This window comes from Sinohyriopsis cumingii, chromosome 7 (genome assembly GCF_028554795.1).
Source record: "Sinohyriopsis cumingii isolate HCF-2022 chromosome 7, ASM2855479v2, whole genome shotgun sequence".
NCBI classification, from domain to species: Eukaryota; Metazoa; Mollusca; class Bivalvia; order Unionida; family Unionidae; genus Sinohyriopsis; species Sinohyriopsis cumingii.
The window spans coordinates 105,606,104-105,623,075 of NC_142967.1; the positions used below are offsets into that span (position 1 = coordinate 105,606,104).

The 16,972-nt window shown below is 34.7% G+C and overlaps 1 protein-coding gene across 1 annotated transcript in view; it reads left to right on the forward strand.

Moving 5' to 3' along the window:
- Positions 1-16,972, forward strand: part of LOC149795876 (uncharacterized) — a 133,485-nt gene that overhangs the window by 81,521 nt on the left and 34,992 nt on the right. Inside the window, exons 19-21 of the mRNA XM_089963875.1 lie at positions 4,268-5,338; positions 8,397-9,998; positions 15,518-15,619. Coding sequence (XP_089820001.1) covers positions 4,268-5,338; positions 8,397-9,998; positions 15,518-15,619 — 2,775 coding nt within the window. The remainder of the gene's footprint in view (positions 1-4,267; positions 5,339-8,396; positions 9,999-15,517; positions 15,620-16,972) is intronic.

Genomic DNA, 16,972 nt, shown 5'->3' on the forward strand with positions numbered 1-16,972 from the left:
ATTTCTATACAATTAGTCAGTATAGTCTGTATAATGTAATTTTCATACAACTTCATTAGTAGAGTCACTTGGGCAGGGCCTGCTCCCTGTTGATTGTGATGTCAAGGGGTGAAGGCACAAGGTCATTGGAGGTAACATTGTTATATTGTTTGGTGGTTTCTGTTTGATAACTTAGGTTTCATGGATTCAGTTTTCATCAAACTTAATAGGTTAGGTAGTCTCCTCTATATTGATTCTTAACTGCAGAGGTGAAAGATCAAGCTCACGAGTTAAAATTGGAATATTTTTTGCCTGTAACTCTACTTCTAAACCACTGGTTGGAAATTTGTCAAAATTCGTACATAATTTGCTGATGTGGTAACCATTCACTGTAGGTGTTGTTATGCATCTGTGGTCTTGAACTAAGTAAAAGAAGAAAGAAAAACCAACAAATTTAGCAAAATTCAACCAATAAATTATTTTCCTAGAATATAAAATGAAAATTCAAAAGACACCTACAGCATTGTCCAGAAGTATAGAAAGTTCTGAATGAATTTCAGTAATCATGAATGTACTGATGTACCTATAGTCTTGATGTATCACAATGACTTATTCCAGAATGCCTTTGAATGAATTCACAATAATCTCAAAGTAGTGTAATTCCTCTCAAATTAAATTTGAACACAACTAAAAACTATGATTATAACTCACAAAGACATATAGAATAGGAATGAATAATTGTTTTCCTAGTCACCTTTATATACAGACTGTCACCTGAGCCATGATGCAAGAGCATTTTCTGGAAAACTAATGATTTCTAATGGAAACATTCGTAATTTGTAAACAAATTCAGACCTAGAAGTTAAATTTTAGTAAGCATCTTGTTTACCTCTTATTTACCATGACAAACATCAGGTAGGCATTATATGACAATAGTTAGATATGCTAAAACTCTCTCCTCAGTCATGGACAGAGGTCAGTCACACAATATAAATTAGACACGGTCAGATTTTTAAGCAAAATTTTACAACAGCAGTGGCATATTTGAATTGTTCTTGACCAAATTCTGTAAATGTAGTCTTAGCAGGATCTTGTTCTCATTTGCATTTTTAAAAATGTTTTTAGGTCCATTAAATTCATGTTTGGTAGTGACTAACCTCTGAGAATTTTTTAGCATTCTACTGCAACTAAATCTATCTATCTATCTATCTATCTATTGATCAGTCTGGTGACAGAAGAATAAAAATTTGAAAACAACACAAGTTTCAACAGTTCCTCTAAATGATTGTCCATCTTTTATGAAAACCCTATTGATAGTGGGAAAAAACAGCCCAATGTATTACTGACTGCAAGAACAAAAATGGTTTCTGTTCACAAATGTTATGTATAGATCTACCTTGTACCCTCATATGATTTTCAGATGATTGTACATGTATAGAAAAAATGAATGCATTTCTGACTTGTACAGGAGCTGTATTGATAATAAATGACATCACAAATCAACACCACGACAGTGGTGTAATCCTTAGTCTTACTTTCCTCTGACTTTTCCCACCCCAGTTTTGATATTTTGACATTAATGTTGGGGTGTAGGGTCAGAGGTAATTGCCTATTGAAAATTTGGAATTCATTGCCACCGCATGGTAGCAGCATCAGGTAGCTGCTTACTAGTGGGCCTAGCAAATTAAATACCCTTACAATAGGTCATATCTGCATGAAATCAATAGGAAGATGATTTATTTTCTCAGCAATTGTGAGTGTACCATTTGTTATGTCATTCATATATTATGTACTTATTGAATTGTATTTTTTTAGATTTTTTGTCTTCATTGTTATGTATTATGTTTAACTGTATTTTAGACTTGACCTTGTCCAAATTCAAATTCATTGTTTTCCTGTCACTGGTGTTGTATTTATTATGTCAATAAGTAATACATACTGGTAGTTAATATTTCTATAGGAGTGTGGGTTAAATATTCAGGTCATTATCATTAGAGATAAACATGTTTATTTTATGTCTGGCTCTAGGACATTGGTACTCCTCATAAAAATACCTAGACTACCTGATGTTTACTACATCCTTATTATAATTTTAGTAACAGGTTTATCTTGTAAACAACTTGGAATGTTGTAGAATGGAAACTTGCATTAAGTTATAATATTTCCACAAATACTAATTATGACCTAGGTCAGGTAGAGAGCTTATAATCTTGTTAACCTGAAAAATTATTCTTCTAGCTTTAACATCTTTGGGCAGAATCTGTCTTATTGTTATGTTCAGATTTTGAGTTGGATGAAATTATTTATTCCAATCATTATTCACTGGAATACAGAGTAGTCTTAAAAATATTCTTTGACAGAAACAATAATTTGAATTATAGTGAATACAGACAAGGACATCTAGGATCATATTATTGTGTTTAATTGGAAGACTGTTAATGCATCATCACACTTCAGGCCACTGGTACATTAGTACATTCAAACACAGGCACATCATCACACTTCAGGCCACTGGTACATTAGTACATTCAAACACAGGCACATCATCACTTTTCAGGCCACTGGTACATTAGTACATTCAAACACAGACACATCAACACCTTCAGTGCTGGTCTTATTTCAAACAGCACTGGAATTTAATTATAACTTTATTCATGAGGACTGTTGAAATAACTTTTTGGACTATTTGGGATTTAATTTGCAAAACGTTTTTCTTAAATTTTCAGTTTGTATTCAAGGAATATAAAATTATTTGGTGAATTTTTCAAATCTTGTTGTATTTCACTCTTTTCTTTTACTTAGTTTAAGACTTTAGGTTTGTAATAAATCTGCTGACAGATGAAATTGGATTGTTGGTGACATTTGACCTGGTACTTGCCATATGCATGGCTAGTGACAAGACTAAACAATGATCACAACTTACATGTCCATGACATCAGAGGTCCAATTGTCTCATGATATCAACAATAAATGCCTCTCTAATGTTGTTGTACAAAACCACTCAAAATTATTAAATTAAAGTCACATATTATTGTTTGTAAGAAAAACTAATGCATACTTAATTCTCAACATATTTATTCAGAAAATGACCAGAAACCCATTGCAGAAACCTGGAGAATACCAGATGCATCAAACAGAGAGCACATGTCTCCTTGGTAGTCATGTGATACCAACAAAAACATCGCTGAAACATGCTCCATGCTTCACTAATCTGGGTTTCTCCAGGTGGCAACAAATTCCAACTTTTCAATAGCCATTTGGCTCTGACCCCAACCCCTAACTTTTAAAATATCTAAAATGGGGTGGGAAGGGTCAGAGGAAACTCAGACTACATAGTTTTGTTCCACTCATCAACTTAATTCACACACAAAAAGCAACTTTGGATCAGAGTTCAATTTGACCAAATAAATTGTTTTATTTTAGTATCTTTGTTTGAGTGAATGCCTTGAAAGCATGGCTTGTAGATCACATGACTTGCAGTCATCCATAAGCATGGAGCAGCAAAATCTAAACCAAGCTAGTGTTATGTATATTTATTATTTTATGTAAATTTTAAAAATGACTGTAAATTGTTGTAATTGTATATATCTAAATTTTGTATATGGGTATGGGTTCTATTTTGAGATATTAATAGTGTAGATTGCATAGGATCTATAAATACTTGTTCACATAGGTATTATTTGCCATTGGAGGAGTTAGGTCAGGTGGTTTCATAGAAAAATTGAATTATTTCCCATTGGATGGGTTAGGTCATATGAACAAGTATTTTGAAATATTAAAAGATTGAGTAGTAAGATCTGTCACATGGGCTATAATTGTGACATAAAGTAGTAATCAACTCAGGAAGGTGTAGTTTGAGAATGTTTGATTTCCTTAAAAATAGTATCCCTACATGAGTACTGAAAGATTCTTTTAAAGAGTTCTATTTTTGGTGTTGGCAGTCTTTCCTTTGTACTTTCTTGAAACAGTAGATATCCAGATTGTAAGTATTGCCCTGCTCTGGTCAATTAAAGAGATCGTGTAGATACTGAAGAGCTGATATATTGTGTTTTACAGGATGAAAGAATAAAAATAGTTGCTTCAAACACTGCCATGGCAAAAATAGAATGTCTAAGGCAATGTTTTTAAAAGTATTGAAAGCATTTGATTGAAGAGTGTATGGCTTGAAATTTTTGTATTTCAATGTTGTTTCAAAATAAGATATTCCAATTAAAGCATAGACCACTGTAGAATTAATGCAACTCAATACACTATGTAGATCTGTGGAATTTTGTCCTTTTTTTTACAGTTCCTACCAGATGTTGTTGTGAGGAGTCATCTGAAGTTATCCACCCAACTGATACTGAAAGTCATCTTTCATCTGAAGAAAGAGTGGATGGTACAGTAAGAGAATCAAGCACCAGAGATAAGGAGAATGAAAATATGTATAAATCACCTATAATAGAAGAAATGAATCTTCTGGGAAATGGGGTTTGGCTGGTTAAAATAGGTGGAGGAAAAACTTATGCTCTGCCTTTTGCATATGCCACCAAACCACAAATCATATATTCTGAAGGATTTTATTGCATGATGCATGATAATGTGTGGTATCAATTTAAGCAGTGTTGTCTGGATTCACTCCATCTACAAAATATGCAAACAAAGAAGTACATTAAACTGCACAAGTATTGCAAATCTATGCATGGTACAGGGGAAAGAAATGAAAAACATACCAACAGCAGACATGCATCTCATAATGAGTGCCAGGAGTCTTTAGACAGTCATACAATTGCAGAGTCTTCATCTGTTGCAATGGAAGGGATAACAAATTCATCTGCATATACAGCTCAGAGAGCAGCTGAGGGTGGAATAGTAACAAAAACAGACAAAATGGCAGGTAAGAGAACTGAAATCAATAGAGGTGAGACATATGAAAAAGATAATGAGGAAAAACCAATTGATGAGACAGAAGGCAAGGCCAGAACTGGTGCAACCATATCTTCTGGAGGCAATACTGTTAAGGGGTTTGATGCTGAAATAGATACAAACATTGATCAGACACAAACTGGAGACCCTGTACAAGGATTCAGTGGGGAATCTAGTAGAGGAGAGACCAATAACATATCTGGAAATACTGATGAAACAAAAGAAGACAAAAGTCAATCTAGCAAGGAAGAGGTAATTCAGTCAAAGGGAAGATCTACGAGCTTGGGAAAAACAGGAAAGACACACAAGAAAAAGAAAGAGACATTGGTGGAAGAGATTTGTGAGATGGAAGGAATAGACACAGTTGAAAATTTTGGTTGTACAGGAAGTACATCAAAAGGAAATGTCAGCAATATCAGTTCATCATCTGCAGCAGCAACTGAGACACTCTCAGGTAATGAAATACTCAAAATATAAGGAATACTTTTCTGGTGTATCCCCTAAGGGTGCAAGATTGAGATTAGCAAATCCCCTTGGTGACACAACTAGGGGTCAGATTGAGTTTTAAAAAAAACAAAAAACAATGATGTCACATCTGGAGGTCAGATTAAAATGTGGGGGTCTCTGATGCACAAATGAAGGCAAAGGGAAACACTGACTTTTCATATGATTTTCAGATGATTGTACATGTATAGAATAGTTTTCATCTTGCATCTTTGGCTTTTGTGGTAGTGAATTATTACATATATAACACTTTAATCTAAAAGAGTTTTATGTCTTTTCTAAGAAATTTCTTAAAGGAAGTGCATTCAACAAGTTATTCAAGATGTTATTGGATAATAATTATCCCTCTCACCTCTCACCCCTTCTGTTTTTTTCTGAGACCAGCAGTCTTGATGGGTATGAGGTGGGAGATACAGCAGAAAATATGTCGATTGGAGAGTTGAAGAAGGTTGTTTCTTGAGTGTAACTTTTATTTTCTGTGGTCATTTTTCTTAAACATTATATGTGGTTTACCCTTGGGTGGAGGCAGAAACCTCTTTTAAGTATTTGGTGTGTTGCATGATTGTTGATGTTTATTGGGTAGGTTGGTCCATGTTTGACCAGCCCTGACTCTTTGTTTTGTTAGCTAAATAGTCCATGTTAAACTACATTCTATGGTTGCATCAGGGTGTTAGGTTCAGTGATCATTCTTCTTTTATGGATGGTTTGGTCTATGTCTGACCATGTTTCATTCTTGTGTGTGATTTTCCATGTTTCACTATGCAATCTAAGGGATAAACATGGTATCCTAGCCATTTTGTAGTTAGGTTCAAGGTCACTGAATCTGAATATGATTTTCATTTTGGCACAGTTAGTCAGTCTAGTCTGTATAATGTAATTTTCATACAACTTCATTAGTAGAGTCACTTGGGCAGGGCCTGCTCCCTGTTGATTGTGATGTCAAGGGGTGAAAGCACAAGGTCATTGGAGGTAACATTGTAATATTGTCTGTTGGTTTCTGTTTAATAAGTTAAGTTTCCTGGATTCAGTTTTCATCAAACTTAATAGGTTAGGTAGTCTCCTCCACATTGATTCTTAACTGCAGAGGTGAAAGATCAAGGTCAGAAGAGTTAAAATAGTAATATTTTTTTTTGCCTGTACCTCTTTCTAAACCACTGGTTGGCAGTTTGTCAAACTTGGTACATAATTTGCTTATGTGGTAACCAATCACTGTAGGGGTTGTTATGCATCTGTGGTCTTGAACTAAGTAACAGAAAGAAGCAAAACCAACACATTTAGCAAAATTCAACCGATAAATTATTTCCCTAGAATAAAAAGTGAAAATTCAAGACACCTACAGTATTGTGAACTAAATCTCAAATAATTCCAAATGTTCTATCACAAGTCCAGAAGTACAGAAAGTTCTGAATGAATTCCAGTAATCATGAATGTGCTGATGTACCAGTAGTATTGATGTATCACAATGACTTATTACAGAATGCCTTTGAATGAATTCACAATAATCTAAAAGTAGTGTTTTAGTCCAAAATATCATTGGGCACTTTTTAATTCTAAATGATTCCTCTCAAATTAAATTTGAACGCAACTAAAACCTCTGATTATAAACTCACATAGACATATAGAAAAAGAATGAATAATTGTTTACCTAGTCTCTTTTATATACAGACTGTCACCTGAGCCATGATGCAAGAGTATTTTCTGGAAATCTAATGATTTCTAATGGAAAAATTCACAATTTGTAAGCAAATTCAGGCCTATAACTTAAATTTTAGTAAACATCTTGTTTACCTCTTATTTACCTTGACAAACATCAGGTTGGCATTCTATGACAATAGTTAGATAGGCTAAAAATCTCTCCTCAATCATGGACAAAGGTCAATCACACAATATAAATTAGACAGGGTCAGATTTTTAAGCACAATTTTACAATGGCAGTGGCATATTTTAATTTTTCTTGAGCAAACTTTGTACATGTAGTCCTAGCAGGATCTTGTTCTCATTTGCAGTTTTAAAAATGTTTTTAGATCCATTAAATTCATGTTTGGTAGTGATTAACCTATGTGAATTCTTTAAGCCTTCTACTGCAACTAAACCTATCTATCTATCTATCTATGTATCTATCTATCTATCTATCTATTGATTGATTGGTCAATCTAGTGACAGAAAATTAAAAAATTGAAAACAACACAAGTTTCAACAATTTCTCTGTTTGATTGTCCATCTTTTATGAAAAGCCTATTTGATAGTGGAAAAAAATAGTCCAATGCATTACTGACTGCAAGAACAAAGATGGTTTCTGTTCACAAATTTTATGTATAGATCTACCATGTACCTTTGTCAGAGCTATTGGATGAGACTGGTTTATATACTCAAGTCAGTCTACCAAATTTTCTGATTTTGCAGATGGGTATTAAAGTTTAGCTGATTGACTTGGGTATACGAACCCCTGTCTCCAGGGGAATCCTTGTTTCTTGTCTTTCCCCTGATGTCAGTGTAAATATTTTAATGAGGCTGATTATAGAATTTATAGAGATTGTGTAAAACAGCTATTCTTTTTGAGGTGTTAATGTGAGTCTGCATTGATAGGATGACTCTGACTATACTAAGATGGGGATATCTGGGAAATGCATGAAATAGCAAAAACAAAATTCAGCTTGGATGCACATTTTTTTAGTCTATCTTCTAAACAGGCCATTTGCATTGCTGTGACGATACTCCAGACAAATAGTATATTTTACATATCATTGTGTTGAATGTCTGCTAAAATTTTACTGTAGTTGTAACTTCATTACATCTGATGTGACCTTGAACACATTGCCCCAACAATCACTTTTCCAAAGATTAAAGACCCCAAACTATTTAAAGGTATGAAAATCTCAAAATGCCATTTTATTATGGTGCCAAGGACTAACTCATATATAAGTATGCTATTATTTCAGAATAGTGGACACATTAGTAAATAGTCATTTACATACAAATTGTAATTAATTGCTTTTATTTTATTTTAGGAAATACCCAAGTCCTTAAACTGTTGATTAAGTATAACAAGAAACAGAGAAAGAATACTAAAAGCGATGTTTCAAAACACCATGTGTCATGCAGCATGAATTTTCATCTCATGTGGAACTTCTATATGCTAACAGGCTTTGGAAGAAAAATGCTAGATGCCTTGGTAAAAAATTATCATTGTAAGGTGTCATTAACTGCTGATGATAATTTTAAAGAATCCTTCATATTTGAAGTCTTAAATGCACAGTTTCAAAACAAATCATATGTAAACCACTTTGTTGATGGCGTGCTTCACAGTGTTTACACATGTGCTCAGGAGTCCTTGTCCATTGACTCATTTGAAATTGATCCTAGAATACAAGAGGATGTCAGAGAAAGAATCAAGGAGAGAAAAGAATTGGACTGTGCCTGGATTGAATTTGTTGGTGAGGATAAGCCAATAAAAGTATATACTGTATGTTGCAAAGATCAGCAGCACTTTGTAATGCAAATAATAACAGAGGTAATAACAGATGTTACAAACTCTTTCAACAGTCACAAAGAATTGGTTACTGCAGACTTGATGTGGCAATGGGTGATGACAAGATTTGAATATCTTAAGGAAATAAGCCTCAAATTTCCCAGCACAGAGATACTCCAGGATAAAAACCCAAATGCCTTTCTGCTGAAGGGTCCTAGGGATGAAGTCAAGGCTGCTGCAGGACATCTTGAAGAACTCCTGAAGATTGCTCATAAAGAGGTTCATGAGGAAGTCTTCTCTCCAGGTTACCAGTTTGAAATTTTTACTTCTTCAGAAATGTGTGACTATATTGACAAGTCCTTACCGAAGCTTCCAGTGGTATGGATACCAAATCATCTGACAAAGGAAATACATCTCTTTTCCAGAGATCCTGAACAGTTAAAGGGTATGGATAAGAGTATCAAAGGTTGCATTACAGAAAGACTTTATCTGTTGTCAAAAGACCATTCCATGTTGCCATCAGAGAAAATACAATCAATAGAAGAGCTAAAGAAGAAACACAAGGGAATGATTGTGATCAATCTACTAGAATCTCCTACAGGCTTACTTGTGACTACTGCAGATGACATATTTGGAGGTGTTGATGCTGTAGTACAAACAATTATCAGCAGTGAAATAGGTGAAATTCATCCTGAGACTTGTGTTCCAGAGAATCCTGATGGAAGAGATGGACAACCAGACTGTAAATCTGAATTCAGTGCCATCAATTCAGATGTGGAAAAGAACAATTTGTCCTCAGATGGTTCTGACTCTGATACGAAACTTGCAAGATCATTTGAAGTAAAAGACAAAAATTTGTTTCAAAAGCTTTTGAGGGAACATATGGAAAACTTTAATCAAATAGCAAAAGAACATTGTGTCAGCATTGAAATATTTGAGACACAAAGCAGAGTTGGATTCAAACTAAAAGGCTTAGAGAACGAAATGAGTCATGTAGTTAAAATCATCTGTAGGACAGCAAAACAGCAAATGCAACAACAGCAAGATATCAGGGACACAGATGGCGCTGCAGAAAAGATTCATAAACACATGACACATAGACCAAATGCTGTAGGAAAGCCAGAGAGCAGCAGAATGTCTGGTATGTACTATTATATTTCCTTCAGCTGCACAGGCTTCAGCTAATTCACTGGGGACAATAGCTGTGATTTCAGTAGCTAATTAACAAGCAAGACTTCAGGACATTCACTTTCTCATGAACTTTAAAAAAGAGGACATATTGTGCCGCAGCACCTTTGCTGGGAAAAATATTTCCCATAGTATGCAGTTTAAGTAAGTTGACTTTCGCTGCCAATGTCCTAATTTCAAAGCCTGATAATGTAAATTCAGATGAAGTATGTCGAGTAATTAGTCATAGGTCTCCTTGAATTATCACACAGGTTAAACATTACAACAAGTATTTTCATGAAATTAAGTAAAGTATTTAACTTTTGTGTCTTTAAATTTTTTACAGTTTATCCTATTTCATGCCATACACTTAGCAAAGTCAAATGTTCATTAATGAATTTTTAAAAATTGTATTGGCCTGTCATAAGATGGAATGTATTATGTTATCTGTCTGTTCCCAATTTAGTTTCCCCACAAGAACTGACAGTCTCCAAACTTTGTGCATAGTTTACCTTTGGCATAAGGAAGAAGTTTAACAATTTTAGATCAGAATATCACAGTCAAGACCACTGTAACTGAAAGAATAACACGTGTTATATATCATTGACCTGTACCAAACTTTATCGATGGCCTTCACGTAAGAATACAGAAGAGGTAGATCAGTTTTTTGGTCAGAAAGTGAAAGGTCCAGGTCACAATGACTTCAGTTCTCTACATCACAGACCTAGAATAAACTTTGTGGAAGGTTTGTACATTAAGTAAGGTACAAAACTATTGATTTTGGGGTCAAAAGGTGAAGGTAACTGAAAGAAAAATGTTTTTTGCACAGTAACTACATGGTATAGTTCTAGACAATATACCATAACCAATGATTTTAGAAGGTTGCACTGCAGGTATGGAAGAAGCCAATTTATTTTATAATTTTGATCATCTGAGCAAATTCAAATATTTCTTTATTGATAATTGGCACATACTGGTAAGTTGCAAAAATTATCATTCCATGACAATTTCTAATAAATTACTGAAAAATATACTCATTAAGTACGTGTGCCACATTTATGCATCATGAGGTTATACCCTACTTCTGAGCTCTACAACATCAACATCATTTTCAAGACAATTTTACAGACAAGGAGAAGGATGTAGTTCTGCAATTATACCAAATGATACAGACTTTCTACTGGCATTAAAACATACAGCTGTTATGTGTATTTATTTTGTGTGCTTGACTTTTGTCTGTGATTAAGGGTATAATAGTTATGGCCTACTTTACTGTTTTAAGTTTTTGAGGTTGTTTACTGATATTTGTGTTCAAGGTCTAGTTTTGTCTACAAACATAAAATGTTCTGGAAGCAGACTTTTGACCTACATCTTAGTCATTGTATGTGTCTTTGGTTTTAATATATTAAGTCAGTGGTAGACAAAATTATTCATTCCTATCTTAAGATCAGTCTCTGGAATTATTTTCAGTTGTGTTCAGAAATAATTTGAGAGGAATTATTTTTTAATTATTTATTGGAATTATTAGGTCTAATCAAATTTTTGCACTAAATCACTCTTTGGGGAATATTGTGAACTAATTCAAAGACATTTTGGATTATATCATTGTGATACATCAAGACTGTTGGTATCTAAGCACATTCAATATTGGAATTCATTTGGAACACTCAATACTTTTGGACTTATGATAGAAAACTTAGGATTATTTGGGATTAATTCATAATACTGTAAGTACCTCTTAAATGTTCACTATGTAACTTAGAGAAGTAATGTTTTAAAATGTTTACTAAACTTGTTTGTTTTTCTTCCTTAATATTTTACTTATTTTAAAACCATAGAGTCCTAATAACAGTAGACAAAAACATAATTCTTTATATTAGATTTTTTAGATCAAAAATTGTTGATTTTGTAACTGGAGTGTGTGTCCAGATTTTAAACATTTTGACCTTTGATTGAAAGGTCCAAACTGCACATGGACATATGAGCCTTTGAAAACGGTTGAATAACTTTGAGATTTGCACATACACAGGGTAAATAGCTAATCAGAAATGAAGTCTTTATACACCTAAGCATCTGGTTAAATGAAGGTTTCTCTGAAACATGTGTGCTTGCATTCAGAAGCAACCGACAAAATGTGTTTGCAACTCATGTTTCATGTGAAAATTAAAAGAATCTCTAGCAGTCAGTGGGTTAAACTTAAAGACATATTTTGATGTCTTTCTAAGTTTGGTTTTCACTAAAGACTTATAATGTCTAGCTGGTCCTAGGTGACAGTAGTGCTGATCTGGCATTTAATATGGCTACCAGGTTGTCATCTTGAAAATCTTGTTATTGCTACTCCTTCTGAATTAATGGTCATGTCAACATGGGGTTTTCACTAAACGATTTATTATGATACCTAGTTGGGTTTAATTGAAAGTGTTGCGAGTGAAATGTCCAATATAACCACTAGGTGATCATCTTGAAAATTGTGTTATTGCTTGTCCTTCATGGAATGACTGGTCATATTATCATGAGGCTTTCATTAAAAGACCTTTTGTTATGTCTAGTTGGTCCTAAATGAAAATGGAGTGAATCTGACATCCAATATGGCTATCACAGCAGTCATCTTGAAAGTCTTTTATTGCTACTCCTTCAAAATGGATGGTTGTATCAATATTGAGTTGTGACTAAAACACTTAGGATGTCTAGTTGGTGCTAAACAAAGATGGTGCCAATCTGACATCAGAGTTATGGTCAGCACAGCAGCCATCTTGAAAATCTTGTTGTTCTCTCTTTCTGAAAGAATGAGTGTATAATAAGCACCTGATTTTCACTCCAAGACATTGTATGATTTCTAGCCAAATAAAAATAAAATCTATCTGACAACCAATATCATCTTAAAAATCTTATTGCAACTCTTATTGAACAGAAAGTTGTATTAACATTCGGTTTTCTCTGCTAGATTTCTGATGACATCCAGTTGGTTTCAAATGAGACTGGTGCCAATCTGCCACAGCAGTCATCTTGAAAATTGTTATTGCTACTCCTGAATGGAAAGTCATATCTTAAAACGATTATTTTCTCTGTTCTTCTCCAATTGGATGGATATATCAACATGGAGTTTTCAGGAGTAGACATCATTTGATACCTAGTTTATCCTATTTGAAAATGGTGCCAGTATGGCTGCCGTGATGACTGCCTGAAAATACTTGTTGCTACACCTCCCTTAAATTATATCCTGTGTTTCTAAAAAAAAATTGAATATCATGATGGGGTCCTTTTAAGTATCCATGGATAAAATTGGTATAATACTGAGTGTACAAGTATTTAATACAAGTAGAAATTTTTATCTTTTACAATTTGTTGATAATTATTCCAATTTTTTCAGTTTTCAGCTTGTTTTCCAATTCTAACTTTGTGCTTCAGGACTGTAGCCTTGGTGCCAATTGCTTGTTGTTATTTTTCTTGTGCACACTGCATGTATTTTCTTCCTGATTTATGTAACAAGCATTGGTTATTTGTATATATGAACATTATCAGACTATGCAAATGTCTGATCATTTTTGTCTTTTCAGAAAATGATAGACAGTAGCAAGGAAATGTATTCATTACAAGAACTTTAAAGCTATGTATGACACACATATAGAGTGTGCCTTAGTTTGTACTAGTGTTCCTCAGATTCATCATAGTGTTTGTGCTTCATGGTCAGAAAGAATCTGGCCCAAAGTACTGTAAAAATATCTTAAGATCTTAAGAGTAAAGAAAGACTTGACAAGTCTAGAATAATGTAATGCAGTGTGCTGAGTCTGCACCCTTAAACATCATCACTGGCCAGTGTAGTATGGGATGTCATGATGTTTTTCCCACCCTCCTAATCAAAAGTGGTGTCAAGAATGCCAAGGGCTTATGGGTTGTTAGCTCACATTCTTCAAAGGCATGGATGGATTATTGTGCATGAGGTGACTAGTGACAATACAGTTGTTGGCCTCTGGTGAATTTGTGCTCTGTCATTCCTCACAGTTCTCCAGGAATGGCTTGTAGCTAGCTGTAGACTGTCCTGTCCATTAGGCAGCCCAGTGGGTGTAAGTCTCCCAGCATGTCTTAGAGCCTGTATAAGTCTGGACATATTAGATATAGTTTAGACTTTGATGGTATGTTTTGTCATCCATCAATCCATACACCACCATTCTGACTGCTGACATTACAGCCAGTAGCTGGCCATAAAGGTTCATGGCTGACCATAAATCCATCATATCAGTGAACCACACCATATGTCCCAGATCACTGCACCATTGTGCATAGTGTTACACTGTGATCTGATTAATGAATTTGTTTCACTGCTTGTACTGCCCATTGAGCGAACTTAGACCAGGCAGTTAATGGGTCATGTGTCCATCTGGTAGCCATGTTGACCAGCCTGTACACTTCCCAGTATTACTTGCTAGCAATGCAGGCCATGGCACTTGCCTGGCTGATGTCATGCAAGGACTTGGTTAATTCTTTATGATGTACCCATTTGGGAGATAATAGGCCTTAGGGATGATGGTACTGCAATTTCTAAGCATCTGCCACTGTTGCAAACCAGGGTTTGAAGTTGAGGGCCTCAGTAGGCATGGACGATTAGGATGATGAACCCTCTTTCCATCTACTGCCTTAGATGGCACCCCAGCTGGTTGAACTGATCATGATTTTGAACAAAATAGTATCTTTCTTGGGTACTGTACAACAACTGACAGAAATTCCTCTTTAAGATCTTCAGCCAAACTTATGATCAGCATGGATGCGAGTTGGGAAATCCACCTGTCACTCAGCTTCACTACTTAGTACCAAATGAGGGCAAGAATAAGATTCTATCCACATCAGCCTTTAGAAATTAAATCCATTGTAAATGTGTTTCGTTTCTGAAGGAATCACTTCAAAGGAAAGGTTCTGATGGACAATCCATTGGTGGCACCTCCTCAAACCAGACTGGGACAGAAACACCTGACCTTTACATTCTTCCTTGGAAGAAAATCCATTTACACTATTGGTGTCCAGGACAGTGCGGTGTAAATGTTCTCTTTACTATTATATTCAGACCATTGATGTCTACTTGACTCACAATTGTCTTTTTTGAAATGACATGGTCATGATACATGTAAAAATGGCAGATACTTGTTTGGATATTAGGTTTAGCCATGCCCTAATGTCACTTAAGGCATATGTCTTCTCTATATTTAACATTATACAGGATAGTTAAAAGTCATTTACCATTTATCATTTGTTGTTTTCATTCTCTTTTCATCTCATTTCATTTTCACTCCTTCATCAGTCATTTTGTTCACATCAGATGACAACTGTCACACCCCATGAAATTATGGGTGATATACCTTATGATAGGGAAAATAAAAATATCTAAAATGGACACTTTAGCAAAAGTGACAATGATGCATTAACTCATTATGTCATATTATCATTTTCCATAGTAAATACCATACCTACTATATCGTTTTTCTGATCCTTCCTATGTAGACGTGGCAACAGAAGATGTAACTCCTATTCCTCCCCCTAGTGCCAAAAATATGAAATCCTCTGCAACAAAGAATGCTGGGCTTCATGAAGGAGCCAAGGATGGTAAGAACCATATGGAATTTTCATGTGCTAGACTACTTATTAAGCTATAGGGGAAGTCTTTAGGAGATTTAACCTGATCCAAAGTTACAGATATTAATTACATAATCCACTTGTAGCTTGTCTGACAATTCAGTGTGTGATGTCAGCTTCACACATCTGATTTGCTCATACTGCTTGAGTATAGTGTTGTGTATGTGCTCATACTGCTTGAGTATAGTTTTGTGTATGTGCTCATACTGCTTGAGTATAGTTTTGTGTATGTGATGTAGTTAATATTTAGTACATATGTATACCCCTACTAGCAGAAAGGGGTTGACAGATTTATTGGTGTTCGCACATGGGCAAAATCCATAGGTTTGTGCATTCTTGTCTCAAAATTAGCACAGTTACATCAGGTAGATAGAAGAAAGTTAATAAGTTTCTTTGGATACTCTGGTCATTAAATAAATTTAAATATCAAAAATACACTTTATTTTTTCCCCATTCTAGTCAAACCTATCTTAGCAATATCATACAGAAGCCAATTGATCTAGGCAAATAATAAGCATCCTTTATATAATATAAAAATCAACTGATTAGGTTTTCATGCCATTTCAGCAGTGCAAAATTTCTGAATGAATATCTGGGCTTGTTGAGTGGTGCAGTCCTTTAAAGCCAAGAGTTGGTTGAATCACTGTTTAACAGTTAGTTGATACTGACTACATTTATGTCAGAAATATTTCAAATAACTTACATTATGTCATTCTAAAAATAGCATTTAAAAACATTTTGGTTGACTATTGTAGTTGTGGCAAGATGTCATCAAATAAATGAATTGTTTTATGTATTCATTGATGTGTACTATGTTTATAGGTGTTTAAAATTGTGTTCGGTCACTTGGTAGTATTAGTCTGTGTGAACGAGTTCCACAAATCATCATCTAATTCCTTATCATTTGCAGTCTATATATGTTTTTGTTCAAACCCAGAATTACCATCATGCAATTTATCATGAAATTTCTGCTCATCCTTAAGCCAAGAGTGTTGAATCAGCAGTTTTGAGTTCACTTACAAACTTTCTAACTTGTTTCACCATTATGAGTTGTTGTTGTTGTTGTTGTGATTTGGATTTTAACGTAGCTTTAACAATTTTTCAGTCATATTGCTATGATGTCTGCAATGTGGCAGTTTATAGTTTTGTCTAGCACTGGGGCATCATGCCGCAGACACGTAGCATGATGTCCCACCCAGTCACATTATCCTGACACCGGGCCGACCAGTCCTAACACTAACCTCTTAATGCTGAGAGCCAAGCGAGGCAGCTGTTAGTACCGTTTTTGTAAGTCTTTGGTATGACTCGGCTGGGGATCAAACC